Below are 14,462 nucleotides of genomic sequence, written 5' to 3' on the forward strand. Positions count from 1 at the left end.
ATGAGAAGAGGTATCAATGTGTAAGTAGTAATGCACCTACTACCTGACAAATGTAACTGTAATCCTTCTATGTATTATCCCAACAATTAAAAAAAAAAAGATCATGGTTCAAAGCCAGACCAGGCAGAAAAGTCCATGTGAATTTTACCTCCAAATAACCACCAAAATGCTGAAAGCAGAGCTGTTGCTCAAGTGGTAGGGCACTAGTCTTGAACACAAAAGCTCAGGGACAGTACCCAGGCTCTGATTCACACACACACACACACACACACACACACACACACACACACACGTACCTTCTCAGAAAAGCTTTTGCTCATTAAGCTAAAATAACTACTGTCTGTCACTATCTATCATGATCTACATTCTTTTATTTCTTCCTGGCAATGACCACTATGTATAATGTGCCGTGTGTGTGTGTGTGTGTGTGTGTGTGTGTGTGTGTGTGTGTGTGTGTGTGTGTGTGGTACTGAAGCTTAAACTCAGGGCCTGAGAATTGTCCTTGGGCTTTCTCAAGGCTAGCACTCTACCACTTGAGCCACTGTACCACTTCCAGCTTTTTTTTTTTTTAGGGGCAGCGAGCTTTATTGGAGGTGGAGGTGCGGTGGCGATGTGTGTGCATCAGGGCTGAGCCCCTCCCCTGAGCAGGGGTCCACGGTGGAGATGGTGAAGGGGGGGGGGCTGCTCGTGGCGTTGGGGGACTGGTCAGGGGGTCCCCAGCAGCTGGCTTGTGTTTTGGGGCCTTTTACTCCTTGGAGGCCATGTAAACCATCAGATCCACCATGCGGTTGCTGTAGCCGAATTCATTGTCGTACCAGGAGATGAGCTTGACGAAGTGGTCGTTGAGGGCAATGCCGGTGCCCGCGTCGAAGGTGGAGGAGTGGGTGTCGCTGTTGAAGTCGCAGGAGACCACCTGGTCCTCGGTGTACCCCAAGATGCCCTTGAGGGGGCCCTCGGACGCCTGCTTCACCACCTTCTTGATGTCGTCGTACTTGGCAGCCTTCTCCAGGCGGCAGGTGAGGTCCACCACGGACACGTTGGGCGTGGGCACGCGGAAGGCCATGCCGTGAGCTTGCCGTTGAGTTAGGGATGACCTTGCCCACGGCCTTGGCGGCGCCCGTGGACACGGGGATGATGTTCTGCGCGGCGCCACGACCGTCACGCCACAGCTTGCCCGACGGGCCGTCCACGGTCTTCTGCGTGGCCGTGATGGCGTGCACGGTGGTCATGAGGCCCTCGACGATGCCGAAGTTGTCGTGGATGACCTTGGCCAGCGGCGCCAGGCAGTTGGTGGTGCAAGACGCGTTGCTGACGATCTTGAGGGAGTTGTCGTACTTCTCGTGGTTCACGCCCATCACGAACATCGGGGCGTCGGCAGATGGGGCCGAGATGATCACGCCCTTGGCGCCGGCTTTCTCCACGGTCGTGAACACGCCCGTGGACTCCACCACGTACTCAGCGCCCGCCTCGCCCCATTTGATGTTGGCGGGGGTCTCGCTCCTGGAAGACGGAGATGGCCTTGCCGTTGATGACCAGCTTGCCGTTGTCGGCCTGGACGGTGCCCTTGAACTTGCCGTGGGTGGAGTCGTACTGGAACGTGTACACCATGTAGTCCAGGTCGATGAAGGGGTCATTGATAGCCACAATCTCTACTTTCCCAGTGTTGAGGGCGGCCCGGGTGACCAGACGCCCGATGCGGCCGAATCTGATCACGCCGACCTTCACCATCGCGACTCTGGAACGCGGGCTGGAACCGCATGGAAGGATGCGAAAGGTGGAGAACCGGGAGGAGCCGAGTCCAGCTTATTTTTTGTGTATGTGATACGGATGAATTGAACCCAGGGCTTCATGCATGCTAGGCAAACACTCTACCGCTAGGCCACGTTCCCAGCCCTGTGAGACTCTGATCTCCAATGAACCCAGAAAACTAGAAGTGGCACTGTGACTCAAGTGGTAGAATGCTAGCCCATGTCCAACGATGAGAACAACAAAAGAGATAGTTCATTCTTTGGCATCACACATCTTCCCCCCATGCAATGGCTTTTCTTTTTAAACCTCTGTGTGTGTGTGTGTGTGTGTGTGTGTGTATTAGGACTCAAACTCAGAGCCTGGTCTCTATTCCTTAGCTTTTTCAGTCCAGGCTGGAAGTCTTGAGCCACTGCTTCTACTTCTGGCTTTTTGGTGGTTAATTAAGATATGACTCTCACGGATTTTCCCTGCCAGGCTAGGATTACAGGAGTGAGCCACCCACCTGGCATGGTTCCAAAAGCCTTCTTGGAGAACACGCTCTAAAATCTTTTTACAGTCTTCTGTTATCAATTGATTCTAGAGATCACAACAGAACAGATTCTGCCACCTGCCACCCAAGTTCAATCAGTAGAGAAAGATGAGTTCTGTTGAAGAGGAAGAAATTGATTTTCAGTGTGGTCACAGTGGGAACGCAGTGAGCCCTGAAATCTCCTAAGGCTATCTTTCAGGTACTAACAATAGCTCCAGGACTTGGTTGGGGGGGTGGGGGAAGAAGGGGAGGAAAGGACAAAATTGGGAGGGGCCAAGAAGCATGTTTAGCAGTCTCAGTCTGTCTATAATATGGCCATTCCTGGAATTTGAGATTCATTGAGAAGGAGGAATGCAGAAAGGGAGAAACAATATCAAATGGACCACTAATGTAGCGTCATTACTGATGTGATGTAAATTCCATAACTACATCATTGGTAATAGAGATCAACCTGATACAAAGTTGGAAAAGGAAATGAACTGCTGTGCTCAAGTGGTAACTGGGACAGCATCCTAGCCCTGAGTTCAAGCTCCAGGACAGGCACCTACACATACACAATACTGAAGGGACTTACCCAGGGTAAGAATACACAAGTGATTGTTGGGTATCATTGAGGAAGCCAGCTGTCACATCAGTTAGTGCTTGAAGCCATTTCATCTAAGATTCTAACCCTGATTCTGTTATCTGCTGCAAAAATCAGTTTAAGGTTTCCCTTATATGTAAAGCAGGAAGATGTTGGCCTGGAGGAATGTAGCTCAGGGGGAGCCAAGGGACAGTACTTAGGTGATGAGTTCAAGTCCCAGTACCAGCACATTAAAAAAAAAAGTAATGGGGTCCCCCTAATTTTTTGTTCCTCTAGCCTCTCCTAATCTTCTGCTTCTGAGAAACTGGGTTACCAATTGCACTTTCAAAGATGTCATTTAAATAATAACATTCAGATAGTAATCGTGGCCTCAGGTGATTTGGGGCTTTGTGCAAGTGAACAAGCTATTTCAGACAAATCATTCACTTTCTTATGACTTTCCCTTTCTTTGATAGTCTACTGAATTGTTTTCTTACCTTATAAGGAGTTTTTTTCCCTCCTGATGTCCCAACTGATAACTTCTTGAATATTAAAACAGGACTTTTTTTTTAATCTTGTTTGCTCTGGACAGGCCTCAACATTCTCTTCATAGAAGTTTCATTTATTTTGAAATGTTAAGTAATATCCTAAGATCCCAAAATCCCCAAAACAAAACAAAAGAAAACCCCCAAACTGGATTGTTTTCAAAAAGTTCCCCCTCCCAGGTTAATTCCAGACCAAGAGTGTTACTTCAAGTTGTTAGGGAGAGCAGGGTGTGGTGGTTTACATCTGTAATTTCAGCAAGAGGTTTACAAGTTCCAAGCCAGTCTAGGCTACATTGTAAAACCTTGTCTTAAAAAAAAATGTTAAGGGTAAGATGATAAAAAGAATTAGTATACTTCTGAAATAATATAGCATCTATAATCAGGAAGTAGAATAACGAATGCTTGTTATGCTGTTTCTTACAACTTAAAAAAATTGACTTTTGGGGGGTAGGGGAAATGTTTCTGTTTCCTTTCGGAAACCTAGTAGCAGCTAGCTCTCTCATCTGTGTAACTCAGGGCATGGAACATAGCTTTTTTCACTCAAGGCAGGTACTCTACCTCTTGAGTCCCAGTTCCACTTCTGGGTTTTGTTTTTGTCAGTCATGGGACTTGAACTCTGGGCCTGGGTGTTGTCCCTGAGCTCTTCAGCTCAAGGCTAACCACCCTAACCCTTGAGTCACCGCACCACTTCCTGTCTTCTGGTCATTAATTGGAGAGAAGAATCTCACAGACTTTTTAGTCCCCAGGTTGGCTTTGAACTGAGATCCTCTGATCTCAGCTTCCTGAGTAGCTGTGTAAGCCATGTCCTCCAGCTTTGTAGGTTTTATTTATTTTTTATTTTTTTACTGGTTAGTTGGAGATGAGTCTTTGGAATTTTCTTGCCTGGGCTGGCTTCAAACTGCAATCCTCAGATCTTATTATTTTGAGCAGCTAGGATTAGAGACATGAGCCACCAGTGCCTAGGCTTTAAAAAAAAAAAAAAAAAAAAGCAAGACACCCAGTTACATTTGGGTTTTATATAATCCCTACATGAAACATGCATACTTAAAAGTTACTTATTCCTTACCCAAAATTTGAATCTAGCTAGATGAATCTTCATTTGCTAAATCTGGAAAATTGATTAACATGACTATTATGAAGTTTAAAATTACAAATGTACCTGGGTGTAGCATCCCTGCCAATTGTCCTGAGGCAAATAGATAGCTCACTAGAGCTCAGGAACTAGAGACATAGCCAGACCCAGTTAAACAAATAAAAACACAAATGTAATTTGTCTGATAAGTCTCCTTTAAAATCACACAGTTGGAAGTTAAAAAAAATACTAGTCAGCTCAGTTAACAGCAAAAATAATTAATCTAAGGGGAACATTTAATCTAGGGTAGGATGTTTAATAATCCTCTTTTTTTTCCTTTCAGAAAGAGAAATACCATGTGTTTTCTCACACACATCTTTAAGTTAAATTTTTTACATCGGCTTGAACAAGTTTAAGAAAAACAAAATGACTTCTTAAAATCAGAACAATATTCAGAAAGGCATTGGGATTATAATTAACGTTATTGTGCTATTGCAGAGAGAGCAAAGGATGGGTTGACATTGTCCAAAAAAGAAATGTACTCATTACCTGACTTATAGAACCTCTCTGTATATCATTTATACAATAACAATTTTTTTAAAAAAGCAATCAATAAAAATAATTTCAGTTTCAAAATAATGTTACCTGTAAGCTGTCCAAGATACTTTGGGCCAGTCATGTGAGCAGAGCTAAAAAGTGGAGAATGAGACTTTTTACCTATTTAAGCCTCCAGGCTGCTCAAGTCTACTGAAAGGATCTTGACTTTTTCTTTTCTTTCAATTCTGAAAAGAAAACATGAAATATTCATCTCTTGTTATTTATTTCTAAATGTCAAGAGTTTTCCCTTGAAAAATACTTTCAAACAAATCCTAGGCAACCTCTGAATTATTCTTGGTGACCTTGAGATCCTTCTGTCCAAACCAAGTAAGTATGTAAAGAATATCACCATGCGAGCTAGCCTCTTTAACCTTGGACGTCACCTCAGTCAAAGTCGTGGCCTCTTAAGCACCCGGTGGTACGCGGGGGTGGCGGGGGGGGCGTGTCCAAGGGGGCGTGTCTATGTGTGGCCCCGCCCACACGCCTCCGGCAGGTCTGGAACCACCAGGTCGTGCCCCTCAGCCTCCCCACGCACGCGCCGGCGCTGCCTTGACACTCATCGCGTCACGCTCGTCCTGGTCCCGCCCCCTCCGCCCGGCACTACGCGCTGCGCCGGGCCGCACTGCCCGCAGGCGGGGCGGGCCTTGTGGCCCAGGCCCAGAGCCCGCCCCGGGCCTCGCAACTCTATGTAAAGACCGCCGGTGGTGCGTGGGCCAAGTGCGGGGAGCTCACCGGCTTGCTTGGAAAGTGGTCTCTCCCGGGTGAGTTCCTCGTTCTCCGTAGTGGACCGTGAGGTGCCCCCCACGCGCAGGCGCACAGACGTCCTCGCTGCCTCCTCACACACACACCCCCTCCGCCCCCCAGCCGCGCGCCTCCCCGACCCGGGGATCCGGCGGTGCGGGACGCCCGAGGACAGCGGCGGCATGCGTGACTACGAAGAGGTGACCGCTTTCCTGGGCGAGTGGGGGCCCTTCCAGCGCCTCATCTTCTTCCTGCTCAGCGCCAGCATCATCCCCAATGGCTTCAACGGGATGTCCGTGGTGTTCCTGACGGGGACTCCGGAGCACCACTGCCGGGTGCCGGATACCGCGAACCTGAGCAGCGCCTGGCGCAACCACAGCCTCCCGTTGGTGAGGCAGGATGGCCGCGAGGTGCCCCACAGCTGCCGCCGCTACCGCCTGGCCACCCTGGTCAACTTCTCCGCGCTGGGGCTGGAGCCCGTGCTTGACGTGGACCTGGAGCGGCTGGAGCTGGAGAGGTGCCTGGATGGCTGGGAGTTCAGCCGGGACGTCTACCTGTCCACCATCGTGACCGAGGTAGGTGACAGTCTCCCACCGGGCATCTGATGCTCAGTGGATGCTGTCCTTCCTCCACCCTCCCCCCACACCCTTCTTCTTCACCTGCTCAAGAGCATCCTCCAGCCTTGGGTGGCCCAGGAGCCACTTTGGCAAAGTGATCTCAAGCTGGATAGACACCCATATATATATTTTTCTTCTTGCCTGTCATGAACTCAGGGCCTCGGCACTGTCCTTGGACTTTCTCAAGGCTAGTGCTCTACCACTTGAGCCACGGCACCACTTCCAGCCTTTTCTGTATAAGTGGTAGCCAAGGAATTGAACCCAGGGCTTCGTGCATGCTAGGCAAGCACTCTAACCACTAGGCCATGAAGCTGGCCCCAGACACCCATGTTGATGACCACATTGGATATGAAATCCAGACGGGCGTTGACTTTGGTTTTATCTAGGAGATGCTCTTAAAAACCCTTGAGTTGGAATTTTCTCTAGATGGTAGCCAAAATGAGGTGAGCAGAGCCTGGATTTGGACCAAAGGTCTGTCGTCTTCTCACGGCATCAGTCCAGAAAAAGAAAGAAAGGAAGAAAGAAGGAAGGAAGAAAGAAAAAAAAAGAGAGAGAAAGATTCTCTGTGCTGGTCCTAGGGCTTGAAATCAAGTACTGGGCACTGTCCGTGAGTTTCCTTTTTTTTTTTTTTTTTTTGCCAATCCTGGTTCTTGACCTCAGGGCCTGGGCACTGTCCTTGGGGTTTCTCAAGGCTGACGCTCTATCACTTGAGCCACAGCACCATTTCCAGCTTTTTCTGTGTATGTAGTACTGCGGAATTGAACCCAGGGCTTCATGCATGCTAGGCAAGTACTCTACCACTAGGCCATGCTCCCAGCCCCTGTCCCTGAGCCCAAACCTAGCACTGTACCACTTGCAGCTTTTTGGCAGTTAATTGGAGAGAAGATACTCACAACTTTCTTGCTGCTTTTGAACCATGATCCTCAGATCTCAACCTCCTGAGTAGCTACAGTGTGACTTTATTTTTTTATTTTTTATTTTTTGGTGGGTCATGGGGCTTGAACTCAGCCTGGCCTCTATTCCTGAACTCTTCAGCTCAAGGCTACCACCCTACCCTTGGGCCTAAGCAGTGTCCCTGAGCTCTTCAGCTCAAGGCTACCACCCTACCCTTGAGCTAAGCCCCACTTCCCATTTTCTAGGGGTTAATTGGAGATAAGAGTCTCCGGTCCTTTTGTGCCTGGGATGACTTTGAACCTTGATACTCAGATGTCAGCCTCCTGAGTAGCTAGGATTACAGGTGTGAGCCACCGCACCAGGTATTCCAGAACTTTTAAAGTTAAAGCCTATGTAAACACTTTCTTCCCGTCTTTCTCAAGTTGCTTCTTCCCTCACTCACCAATGCAGTGAACCTTTATTGATGGGTAGCATACCACAGATTCAGTGTCAGGATTAGGGAAATTCAAAAGTTAGGAGGAGGAGATGGCCTCTCAGTGAGTCCAGAATACTTTGCTCAGTTAGGCCCAGATATTCCCTCAAGAAACTGTGTGACAGGAATGACAGGGAGAGAAACCTTGGGTTCTTGTAGGGTGTCTAACTCTCCTAGAGCCTCAGAAGGCCTTACAGAGGCTGTGGGGGCTCTAGGTATGTTGCTTGTAGGGGTTGTTACTCTTCCAGAATAGAATCAGTGCTGCCACAGGGGCCTTGTTGTGTGTACTCAAGGGTTTTCTCTGTGTGTTTGGAAGTTTAATTTTTTCAACACCTGTGCCTACCTCCTTCACATACAAGTAGTAAGGACCTGAAGCCCCATTGAGATTTCTCACCCAGTGACATCATTCCGGTGTCACCAATTGACGAAAGAAGTGTGGAATGGAGGCAGCCCAGCTCTGGCCCATGTGTCCCTGGACAATGGGAATTTTCAAGTGTCCCATCTCTTGGGTTCTGGCCTCTCATTTGAGTCTGTTACCAGGGAGAACTGTAACAGTGGAGGCTGGCTCAGGAGTTGGCATAATTCCTTCAGATTCTGTCTATGGCTGGTCCAAAGAAGAGGCAACTTAACGTCAGCTCCTGGCATGTATTTGGGGATTTACCCTGATAAGGAGTGTCCCTAAGCTCCCCTTGTTGAACTCTGGATCCCCACCCTTCTGACCTTGCTTACTGCCAATGTCAGTCTTGTCTGTTTTCTACGTGTTTAGACTTTATTCTGCTGTCTTAGCAGTTTCGTAAGAACTGTGTGCCCTTTCACCTACTTACAGGTTGTCAGTCTTTGCAGGGAGGGAAGATTAATACTTTACTTAGCGCTTCTGTTTAGGATGCTGGAATACCTGACTTTGAAGTTCAAGACTGCTTGTGTCTCTCAAATGAACAGTCCCTGCTGCATCATCAATCTGATGATTTTTTTTCTCCCACTAAGGTCTATTTTCTTTCAACAGAGCTGGCCTTCTGACCTCTGCAGCTAGTCTGGTACTTGCTAAAATGTTCCCAAGCTTGCCCTCTGTCCCAAATCAAACATAGAGGTGTTTTTAAGTACAGTGATATTGAATTCTCATTCATGTTTATTTACGTGCGTCTATGCACGTGTACATGTTTACAAAAGACTAAAACTCCTGGTCTCCTGTTAGATTTGGTTTTTTCCTTTTTTCAAGTCAAAGTACAGACACGTAGTAACTGGAATTTTCAGTAAATTTAGACCTTTGCAATTTCCTTAGTTTCTAATGCTAGATGCAGAAGAATTTTCTAATCAAGTAAAAATTTTTTTTACTAAATTGGTTAATGAGTAATTTACAAAATGTTCTCTAAAGTCTAAGAACAAAAAAGGGGGGATACTCTAATTCAGAAGGGAAAATTGGAAGTAACCAAAAACAATATTGACTGGAATATTTTAAGAATATTCTCCATATGATTCTCCACCCTTTAGTAGAGTTTGGCACTTTGTACCTAAAACCAAACATTGGGATTGGCTGAGAGAACGGAAGACTTTATGAAATACCCATTTTTCAGAAATACTTTGGTCATCTACATGTTTCTAGTCCATCCCCACCTCTAGCTCCTCATTCATCTCTGGAGCTCCAGAAAAATCATCCCAACCTTCTTGCAGTGCTTCTGGGTACAATCCTGACTCATTCTTTGGGAACCTGGGTGAGTTCTCATGCTGCTAGGCCACCTATAGTTTGGTTTTGCTGTAACCCAACCTGTAGGCAGAAAGTTACCTTTAGAGACTTCTGGACTTCTAGTGCCTCTGAGTTCAGACTCTTTTCAGTGGCACGCTAGCAATTCTCCACATTGTCTCGCTCCCTGTTTTGTCTCTGATTTCCAGAAACCCTAGTCCATTCCTTGCGCCAATTCTGACTCATTCCCTGTTTTTCTGGACTAGCTTTTCCCTCAGTCTTATCTTGTGCCTAGATAGTCTCAGGAGGTGATGAGCTTTACTGTTAACCACAAAACTACGTGGATGAGAAGCTCCAACATCCTGAGAGATTCTGGCATGCCCAGAGAGACCTGTGCCTCAATTCTATGCTTGTGCTGGTCTTTCTCAGGGAAGGTACAAACCTTCATTTGTGCCTTTGCAGGTGAATAGCAAGCCAGAACAGCCACTTCTAGGGTGCCATGACTTCCTTATGCAAACACAGTCATCGTAGATATGTCCTTCGTGAATAGTCAGTTAAGCTCCTCTGTTGCTCAGAGCTACCATCCTGGGTCCAAGTCCTGCCAGCTGACATGAGGTCAAGTCATAGAAAAGAAAAAAAATATTTTGTAGGTTAAAGTGAAATGGTCAGCCTGACTATGACTAAAAGAATCTACTGAAGATTAACTCAACCATTCATTACTCACCTATGTATCAAATAGCAACTGAGCCACTCTTTCATACGGGGCTGTGCCCCATATGGCAATTGAGCATTGTCAGTACTGCTTTGCCCTGATAGTTTTAACATGAGTCAGTCCACCATTGCTCTTGTTTTTGTTTTACCAGTCCTCGGGCTTGAATTCAGTGCCTGGGCACTGTCCTTGAACTTCTTTTGCTCAAGGCTAGCATTCAGCCACTTGAGCCACAGCACCATTTCTGGCTTTTTCTTATGTGGTACTGAGGAATAGGACCCAGAGTTTCATGCATGCTAGGCAAGCACTCTACCACTAAGCCACATTCACTGCACCCTCCCCCTTTTCTTTCTTTATTATTATTTTTTTTTGTGTGATAGAGTCTTGCTACATTGCCCAGTCTTACCCTCAAACTCCTGAGTGCAAGCCATGACTCCTGCCCAAGGCTCCCAGGTGCTGAGACTACAGACCCAAGCCCAGCGATTATCTTCCATTAATTTACAGCAGGGAGGAGGATACAATGTGTATAAGAATACATGGCCTTCAGTAACATGTGGTTCCAACCAGTGTGCTTGACCATCGATGCAGTCATTGTCAGGTACATTGCGGAGAACTTGCACCTTGTGGGCACAGGTACCCTTCCAGCCAGTTCACAGCTAAGAACATCTTGTTCTAGGCAGTGGTATCATCTCCTTACATCCCATAACTGAAAAACAGTGCCAATTCCAAACCAGGTTCAAAAGACACGGTTCTCCCACTTTAAAAAAAAAGAGAGAGAGAGAGAGAGATGGGGGGGCTGGGAGCTTGGCCCATTGGTAGAGTGCTTGCTTAGCATGAATAAAGACCCAGGTTCAGTTCCTTGGTACTACATATATAGAAAAAGCCCGAAGTGGTACTGCTCAAGTGGTAGAGCTCTAACCTTGAGAAAGCCCAAGGACAGTGCTCAGGCCCTAAATTCACATCCCAGGACTGACCAAAAGAAGGGACTGCTTTGCCAAAGCATAAATAATATAAAGAAATGTAATGTATCTAAAGCACAGATTCTTCCTTATTGTCGCTTCTAGCCCTACTCACAGACCTGCTATCAGAGGGTAGAGATCTGTTAGGGTAAGTCAGGCTCTGAGAGTTGTCAAGGACTGTCACTGGTGAGTGGAGAACAGTTACTCTAAGGAGTTATGCAAAAGGACAGGCTGAACCAAGCCACAGGAGAAGGAACCTGGGAGACACCTGAAGGCCTATCCCAAGATAGGTACTACTGTCCTCAGAAGAGCAGTTTGTTCTGTTTCCAAGTAGCCCAGTCTTACCAGTCTAGGATACCCTAAAAGCCTGTTTTCAGGAGACCTAACTGAGGTTTATAACCTCAGAATATATAGTGGCAGTCCTGGGGCTTGAACTCAGGGCCTGGGCATTGTCCCTAAGCTTCTTTTTGCTCAAGGCTAATACTCAAACACTTGAGCCACAGTACCCCTTCTGGCTTTTTCTGTTTATGTGATACTGAGGAATGAAACCCAGGGTTTCATGTATGCTAGGCAAGCACACTACCACTAAGCCACATTCCCAGCTCTATTCAACATTCTTGACTCCTGCAAGTCTGAGTTTACTCTAGATTTGGATATCAGATAACCCCAATTTTTTCTTCTGCTGGGGTCACCAGCCATTCATCCTATCCTGGCACATATTTCGAAGTGGAAAGTTAGCAGCCTGCCTGAGTAGAGTGGTACGGGTTCTTTGTGTCCAACCAGAGGGCTGCACTCCACCTTTTCTGAGAGGTTCCTGGGGCACTGTGTGCAGACACAGCCCAGCAGAGCAGAGAAACAGATGTGTTTTTCCCTCTGTCACTGGCCTGGAAGAGATGCTTTGTTCAGGGAGCTGCATCTACCCCCTTCTCTGGAGGTTACCTGGGAGCCAGCAGGCTCCATAGAAGGCAGACCTGAGGCCAAGCTGGCAAGAGTCTGGATTCTCAGGGAGAGTGGCTGTGCCTATGAGAATTCTGCAATGGATCTTCTATGTGCCCTGGCCCCAGAAACATTTTTTTTTTCCTGAGAACCACTATAGTTTCTATTTTGACTTTCTTTGTTAGGTTGGAACAGACTATATGTGTGTTGTGAACCACACGTCTCCTTTTATGGCCCTTTTCCTGTTGATGGTTTCTACACATAGGATGCTAGAAACTCGAGCATTCTTTTTCTTACCATTTTGTGAAGGTCTTGGGGCTGGAACTCAGGGCTTGGGTGATACCTCATCTTCTGATAAAGATATATTTCAGCAAATAGAAAACTTTTACTTTATTGCTTTAACATACTACATGCCTTTCTTGGTTTTATCGTAATTTTTTAACCCTACTTGTCAAGCACCATTTTTTTTGTCAGTTGTGGGGCTTGAACTCAGTGCTTTCCCAGAGCTCTTTGCTCAATGCTACCACTTTGAGTCACAAGCTTCATTCCTAGTTTTCTGGTAATTAATTGGAGATAAGAGCCTCACAACTTAACTGCCCAGGCTGGCTTTAAACCGTGATCCTCGGATCTCAGCCTCTTTAAGTGGCTAGGATTATAAGCATGAGCCACCAGTACCTGGCACCATTTTCTTTTTTTTTAATATATTTTTTATTGTAATTAATAGAAGGGTTACATGAAATTTGCCAGATAAATGGTGCCTTAATTCCCACACATTGATACCCTTTCATATGTCATGGTCCCCATTTCCCTTCCCCCCTCCCCCACCCCTCATCTTGTTTTCCCCCCATTTTCTTTTTTGTAGGAAATATTGTTTCGTAAAGCTGAATATAGAGAAACAACAGATTAGACAGTGACTTAAATATGATTGACAAAGCTTCTCCACGTCAACTGAGCTACATGATTCATGTGCAGATATTTTTAATTTTTTTCATTTTGGTTTTTTTTTGTTGTCGCCAATCTCAGTGCATGAATTCGCAAGCTGGGCACAGTATCTAAGCTCTTTTGTTCAAGACTGACATTCTACCACTTGAGTCACAGCTCTACTTCCAGCTTTTTCTTGGTGGTTAATGGAGGATAAGAGTGTTATGGACTTTCCTGATCAGTCTGGCTTTGAACTACAATCCTCAGATCTCAGCCTTCTGAGTAGCTAGGATTATGGGTGGGAGCCACTGGTGTGCAGCCTGAAATTCTTTTTTGTTGGTCATGGTACTTGAACTCTGGGCCAGGGTGCTGTTCCTGAGCTCCTCAGCTTAAGGCTAATGCTCTACAACTTTAGCCTCAGGGCTACTTCCGGTTTTCTGGTGGTGGTTAATTGGAGATGAGAGTCTCACAGACTTTCATGCCTGGGCTGGCTTTGAACTGCAGTCTTCTGATCTCAGCCTCCTGAGTAGCTAGGATTACAGGTGTGAGCCACTGGCACCTGGCTACCTGATTCTTTTGACTTATTATTTGTCCTGGATCGTTGGTATCTGGTATCAAACATTATAGCTCTGAATGTTAAAGAAGCTGTGAAGAGTCATTTTCCCAAATTGCAGCCGCAGCACAGCGAAGGTGCAGCTGTAGATGGTCCATGCCGGGCCCTATAACTTTAGTCTCTTACTGGATGCTCTGACCTTTAATCCCCTATGCCTAGCCCTACTAAGAAAGGACACCTTGCCTGGTCCACAGCCTTGGGCTCTGTCCAGAGTCTTAGGAGTGAGCCCAAGAGGCCTTGCTCACAAGAGGGCAGACTCTGAGCAGAATGCTACATGTTCCCCACTTCTCTGCCATCCTCAAAATGAAAACAGGACAATATGGCCCAAGCTATGAAACGGTGCAGACTTTTGTGCCCAGCCTGGCTTTGAACCGTGATTTCAGATCTTAGCCTTCTGAGTAGCTAGGATTACAGGCATGAGCCACAGAAAATGTTTTATTAAAAAATAGGTGCTGGGAATGTGGTGTAGTGGTAGAGGGTCTAGCATGCACAGTGCCCTGGGTTTATTTCCTGGATACACATGCACAGAAAAAGCCAGAAGTGGAAAAAGCCAGAAGTGGGGCTGTGGCTCAAGTGCTAGCCTTGAAAAAGCTCAAGGACAGTGCCCAGGCCCTGAGTTCAAGCCCCAGGACTGGCAAAAATAATAACAGCAACAGATGAGTGATACATCCCTTTGCTCCTCTTACAGTGGAACCTGGTGTGTGAGAACGACTGGAAACCTCCGCTCACCATCTCCTTATTTTTTGTGGGTGTGTTACTAGGCTCCTTCATTTCGGGACAGCTCTCAGACAGGTAAGGTGTCTTTTCTCCTGCAGCTGTAAAGGCACCTTGGCACCCAGCAAGGAACATATACCTGACTTTGACTTCA

The 14,462-nt window shown here is 46.6% G+C and overlaps 1 protein-coding gene and 2 pseudogenes across 1 annotated transcript in view; 1 reads left to right on the forward strand and 2 right to left on the reverse strand.

Moving 5' to 3' along the window:
* Positions 1 to 557: 557 nt before the first annotated feature.
* Positions 558 to 1,428, reverse strand: LOC150044840 (glyceraldehyde-3-phosphate dehydrogenase pseudogene; annotated as a pseudogene).
* A 27-nt stretch (positions 1,429 to 1,455) lies between these two features.
* LOC150044841 (glyceraldehyde-3-phosphate dehydrogenase pseudogene) lies at positions 1,456 to 1,787 on the reverse strand (annotated as a pseudogene).
* A 3,868-nt stretch (positions 1,788 to 5,655) lies between these two features.
* The window catches only part of LOC150044842 (organic cation/carnitine transporter 2), a 28,731-nt gene continuing 19,924 nt past the window's right edge, over positions 5,656 to 14,462 (forward strand). Inside the window, exons 1-2 of the mRNA XM_090321269.1 lie at positions 5,656 to 6,370; positions 14,283 to 14,386. Of these exons, the coding sequence (XP_090177395.1) occupies positions 5,978 to 6,370; positions 14,283 to 14,386 (497 nt within the window). The 5' untranslated portion in view covers positions 5,656 to 5,977. The remainder of the gene's footprint in view (positions 6,371 to 14,282; positions 14,387 to 14,462) is intronic.

This window comes from Megascapheus bottae, chromosome 29 (genome assembly GCF_031878675.1).
Source record: "Megascapheus bottae isolate mThoBot1 chromosome 29, mThoBot2.hap1, whole genome shotgun sequence".
Lineage (NCBI taxonomy): Eukaryota > Metazoa > Chordata > Mammalia > Rodentia > Geomyidae > Megascapheus > Megascapheus bottae.